General features: G+C 36.2%; 1 protein-coding gene across 4 annotated transcripts in view; it reads right to left on the bottom strand.

Moving 5' to 3' along the window:
- The window catches only part of adamts3 (ADAM metallopeptidase with thrombospondin type 1 motif, 3), a 196,752-nt gene extending 191,350 nt beyond the window's left edge, over window positions 1–5,402 (bottom strand). For all 4 annotated transcript variants that reach the window (XM_056233352.1, XM_056233351.1, XM_056233349.1 and 1 more), the window contains exons 1-3: window positions 5,027–5,402; window positions 4,000–4,024; window positions 2,854–3,254 (exon numbers count right to left, since the gene is read on the bottom strand). In XM_056233352.1, coding sequence (XP_056089327.1) covers window positions 2,854–3,254; window positions 4,000–4,024; window positions 5,027–5,092 — 492 coding nt within the window. In that variant the 5' untranslated portion in view covers window positions 5,093–5,402. The remainder of the gene's footprint in view (window positions 1–2,853; window positions 3,255–3,999; window positions 4,025–5,026) is intronic.
- Between the last annotated feature and the right edge of the window lie 598 nt (window positions 5,403–6,000).

Consider the following 6,000-nt stretch of genomic DNA (forward strand, 5'->3'; position numbering starts at 1 on the left):
CGTAAGCATTTGATCCATTACTCAAGGAAATGGAAGAGTTTAGGTGGAAAATGTAAAGCTACAAAAACCTCACTGGGTCTTGAAGAAATACACAGTCAAGGTTTCAAAGGTCACACAATAGCACTGAATCTGATGTTATGTTAAGACAATTTAAACATTCAGAGCTAAAGGAAAATGTCTAAAGAAGAAGTCAGTTCAAATGGAATGGTTCAGCTTACACAGTATGTACAATCAAACTCAGGAGTTACATTGCAGTTCTAATGAGTCTGATGAATCCTTCACTGAATAAGTCAGAGCAGATACTGAATCTGACTCACTATAATGTCTAGTGAGAAAAAACAATTGTATTTAGGGGCCTTTGTGGGCTGCAATCAAAACATATAGCATGTAGTGTAGACCAATTCATGACCAAATTAAACTTTTAAGCAGTTATTTTAATGAACATTCAAAAAGAATTGCAAACTCATGAATTACCAATTTAAATTGGTCTGACAAATTTAATGAATGAACTCAATTAATTCATCAGGGGGCTTGCTTAACTACCATAGAACAATGCATCGTTAAAGAAATCAACCAGCTACTCAAGAATGTTTCCCAAAACCGTATTGTCGCAATTTTTTTGTTCAACCTTGTTGGTTAATGATGTCTCGCAGGTGGTGGTGTAATAACTACTTTTAATGAATCCGTTGATGTTTTGCTATAAATTACGGGCATGGCATCTGAGGACTAATTCAAATTTTCTCAGTTATTTTGCTTTATTTCCAGTTTCAAACATAGGCTCCTTCTTACGTACTAGAGCACGAACGCACATGCACACTCAAAAATGGTGTTTTATATCTCTTGATAAACTAAAAGACGTAAATGAAATGTGTATACATTGTAAATAAAATATATAGATAGTACTGAATGTCAGCTTGCTTATTTTGTTAAAGATAAGAATTTATTAAGCCCACATGTCAAGCAAACAAGAAACTATGCTTCTAACCACAGGTCGAGAGCTGTCGTTCAGACCACACAACTTTGCGGTGCTGTTTACGAATGTTCATTGGAACTATGGTTTTAGGAAATAGACTCGTTGAACTATGCTGATAATGATGGAATTTGCGACCATAGTTGGCAAACAATGCTTTTGGGAAACGCACCCCAGAGCAGTTACTGAATCAATATCTGAATCAATATAATGACTAGTGAGAAAACACGACTTTCAATTGAGTTGTTCTAGCAGGCTACAAAAATAACAAATATACAGCATGTAGTGAGAGTAGTCTGATGATCTTTATGAGTGATTGATTTAAGATTATTTTTTTACTGAGGAGGTCAGAGCAAAGACAGCAAATGTCCTTCGCAAGTCATATTTAGTCAAATTCTGAATTTCTATTTCTTTGATTTTATTGCATCCTAAAAAAATAAAGCATCCACTCAAAATGCTACTAATATCTGACAAACAGCTTCTTTTACATGGCTTTACAACAATTTTTTGTCAATGTTTTTATTTTTGTATAGGTCTATCTGAAAAGTTAATTTGTAGAAGCTGACACATTCCACTTGATTCCAAAGAGATCGAGTGTCACTGCTTGATTCCAAAAAAACATATTTTCCCACTGAGTAACTCATCAACATAGCCATCACTCCTTTGCCCATGCTTGTCTGCGTAAACTCTTTGGAAGTCTATGCGAAATTGATTTTCCCAATTTGACCTCTCTATTTATTGTTGAAGAGTAAAGCTTTCCTCTGATGTTAGACAGGCCCTGGGGAGAGCAGCTTCATCCTATTTGTCAGCTTCCTGGGGTGATCCACAGTTCACTCAACTCCACTATCACTCTGGGTACTAGCCTCAAGCTCACATAGTATTTTGTGAGGAAGTGGAAAGACCAAAAGACACACAGCACAATTTCCATGAATGATCTGATTTGTAAACTGGCAGGTGAGTGGATTTGTACCATCCTCACCACAGCATCTGCTGAAAAGGAAATTAATCCCTTTTCATTTGAGCTATAAGCAATATTTTCAATGAATAACTTTGAGACAATTGAGATAAATTTCAGACCATTTCTCACACAAAGCTATTGGATGGCTTTAGAGGGCTTGTAATTCAACAAATGGCTCTGGGCTGCTTGTATATCTTTTCACAGTCTATCGTAACATTAGTTTTTTTATTTAGAAAAGTTTATTAATGTAACATTTTATTATTGGCCATTTGTTGATTACCAGCCATAAAATTAAAACAATTACTGACTTGTTTATATTGACGTAATATTGCTCTATTGCTTGAGAGTCATGAGAATTAGTAGACGAAGGAGTGAGCTGTCCCTTTATAGTATAGAAATAAAGAAAATGCCAAACATAATGCAAACTTCAAATATTGTGTGGGTGGGGGGTGGAAAGGAATGACTCACCACTAAATTCCAGTGAGGATTTCCATAAAAGTTTACAAACCAAACTGCATTGGCATTATGAATTGGGGTGGCAGTGGCTCAGTGGTTCATGTAGGTTGTCTACAAACCGGAAGGTTGGTGGTTCAATCCCCGGTTCCACCTGACCAAGTGTCGAGGTGTCCATGAGCAAGACACCTAACCCCGGCTGCTCCCGACGAGCTGGATGGCGCCTTGAATGGCAGACACCGCCGTCGGTGTGTGAATGGGTGAATGTGAGGCAAATGTAAAGTGCTTTGGTGGCCATTGGGTCTGTGAAAGCGCTATATAAATGCAGACCATTTACCATATGAATTATGAAAATAGGCCAAAATAGATTGTAAGCCATTATAGTAACTACACAAATCTAACGCTTTACAGTTTCTGTTACATTTTGTCATTTGTGCCAAAAGTAATATACTAGGAAGGAAACAACACTCACCAGTCCATCACAATTGTTAATAGCGACAGAAGCTCCAGGCACATCCGTGATGTCCCCTATAAAAGTGCAGTCTGTTTTCAGCAACTCCCTTCTAAGTATTCTCTCTGAGTGGGTTCCATTCTCAGTTACATTCCCAGCTATTTCGATCTCATCATGCCATTCCACCATAGATCCTGGAGCCACTAATCTTTGGTTGGGATGTAGTCGGAGGTGGAATTCCTTGCCAAAGACAGTGATGTTAAAGAACAGTCTGTCTACCGCTTGCGTTGACCCTTCCAAAAGCTCACGCTTCACACGCTGCTTGTGATTGGCTGAGAGAAGATGCGAGAGGTAGTGTCCCTCTGCATCCGTACTGATGGGAGTAATGAGGCCATACTCTTTCAGACGGATCTTCAACAAGTCTGATAAAACATAAGACAAACATGTAGAATGTATCTTGATTATATTAAAAATGAATTTATTCGCATCTCATGTTACATGTAAATATATGCAAGTCCTGTGCCTGAGAAATACTTGCTCTAGTCTAATGGGTCCATTTTGAATAATAAAAAAAATAAGATTTTCTACATCAGTAATTAAATTCAAAGTGGTTGAAAAAGTGCACTGAACTCATCACTGGAGGTTGTGATGTTGACACTACTTTGAATTTACTTAAATGTAAGGGATCAAGTGTGAGTTTTTATGGTGTACAATTAACTTCTTAAAGTTATCCCACTGTTCATTAAAAAAGAGAAACAAAATTAATCATTTTAAGTCTAGCTGCTAAATAATGTATTATCCTGTGCAATTTGCTTGTCATTCCCAACTTTAATTAACAGACTATTATTATAGGTGTTAAAGTCTGTTAAAAGTTCTCAAGAGATTGGCTTGCATCATCTCTTAGGGTGTCCTTAGGGCTTAACAATTCTGATTAATTTTCTGATCAAAATATTTGTCATTAAACATTGAGAGGAGAAGATGCAAGTGATAACAGTTAAACACCATATGCCTTGGCACAGTGTGACTCTTACTTTGCAGCTGTACATAAATTATTAAAGAAGCATCAAAAGTTATAAAATGACTTTCACCCTGAAAAACAATTTGAGAAACAAAACGAGCACAATAGTAGTGGACAAAGTTTGAGGACCACAAGGCTGTATACGTTACCTTTTTTATCTATAATTTCACCAGCCTGCAAGAAAAAGAGAACAAAGAGATAAAGAGACGATGCATAAAAAATGCAGCCAAGACATTTACAAAAAAGCTGAGAAAGTACCATAGGTAGAACCAGAGAAACCATAGTGGATGTAAAACTGTCATGAGTATATCCAAATCTGACATTTAACTTTCAATTTCATTTGTGGCAAGCCATTTTACATGTATTCCTTTAAACTAATAGGTATCTATTTTTATGTTACTACTTAATTTCAATTTCTAGGATGAAACCGAATAGTGACCAGAAGCAAAGGAATAAGCAACTCTTCCATTGTTATTGCTACTGTGGTTCAGATATAAACTATTCACTTCCAACAAGTTCTCCAACTGTTGCTACATATCTATTTTTACTATTATCTATTCATTAGGTGAACTACTAGTACTTTTTGTTACTACTATAACATCCAGATTGTTGCTAGTATCTATTTCAGATTTTCTGATACTTATTAGATACTCGTACCTATTTATCTGACATTAGTATCCCATTCCAGCTGTTATTAGTAACATTTCTTGTGTAACTACTAGTCAAAATTGCTAATTTATAGTTTCATAAGTTTTAGTAAAACATTTTTTTTTTTTTACTTACTAGACAACTGAGATAGTAAGAAATAGGCTATTAAAGGAATAAATATGAAAACAGCTTGCCATATTTCACGTGTTTTCTGCCATGCCAACTTTCGGACAGTTTGGCTATTGGTTTGACAGCTGGGAACACTCCTAAAATGCGCAAGTTCTCTTTAGTATTTGGTTGATACGTTTTCTCTACGTACTCTGCATAATACGAAGAGACAGAATAAACACAATACTGGTGTAGATATTCTGAAAACCAGCTTAAATTTCAGTCAGATTTATTTGAATTCTAATCGTATCCCAAGCGGGAGGGCGACTGTTATAGCCCCAAACATGTCCCGCGAGCTTTCACTTATAGATAACTTTCATACAACTTTACGTGCAGAAACAGTAAATCATTAACACTTACCAGAAGAGCTGAAGTCAGACCTACTACAACTCCTACCATTAGTAACCTAAGTGACAGGACAACCATCACGAGTCGGGTTTTCTCAACTGAAAGACGAGAAACAGAAACTATAATCCAAATGTGGATGTTTCACTACGCGCCTGTCTTCTCTAAAAGTGTTGCGCACTAATTCTTAAACAAGACACCTTTAAAGACTGGTTAAAAGTAAGCAAAGAGTAATTAAGAAAGTTAAAAGTTGTAGAACTTGGGTCAATGCCTCAGTTTGTTAAACTTATAGGAAAGACATCCCTCTGAAGAATTGAGGTGGTTAAGTTGAGTTGAGCTGGCTGGACAGAGCCTTGTCTGAGTTCTAACCTGGCACTTCGCGCTGACTAATAAACTACAGACCAGCCCTATAGTGACGTCACTGTCTACCCTTTCCCATAGAAGCACATGGTGGGGGGGGGGAGAAGAAGAAAAGGAATATGCAAAGAAAACACATGGCGATGCTTTTGTCAAAGCTAGCTGGTGTGAATATAGTAGTGAAGCTGAAGTCAGAAGAGGTCTGAGATCCTACAGAGGTAAAACCAAGCCGCTCATGTTATATTTACTGGTAACATAATATAATAATATTGCAAAGCATAAAATGTCACTAGTTTTTATTTCAATATGTTCGAAGTTAAAATCTGTTAATTTTTATTGTTATTTTCAAGTAAGTTGATAGACTTTTATTAAAACAAATGTAATAACAGCTTGCAGTGCTTTAAAATGATTTGTTTTGTATTCAACGAAGCAGAGAATACATTCCTCTCCCATCTCAATCAACATGTTGTTTAATCGCTTTCTACAAGGTCTCTATTCTAGACAAAAACTACTGGGTAATATAACTAATTTCTGCTATGTTCTCATTTTTTTCTGAGGAATGTGTCAATACCTCTGAGAAGAAAAAAAAAAAGAAAAGTAAAAGAAAAAACTGCTATAATAACAGACTGTTT

Source organism: Rhinichthys klamathensis, unplaced genomic scaffold (assembly GCF_029890125.1).
Source record: "Rhinichthys klamathensis goyatoka isolate OS25496 unplaced genomic scaffold, OSU_Roscu_1.1 h1tg000369l_1, whole genome shotgun sequence".
Taxonomy (NCBI): domain Eukaryota; kingdom Metazoa; phylum Chordata; class Actinopteri; order Cypriniformes; family Leuciscidae; genus Rhinichthys; species Rhinichthys klamathensis.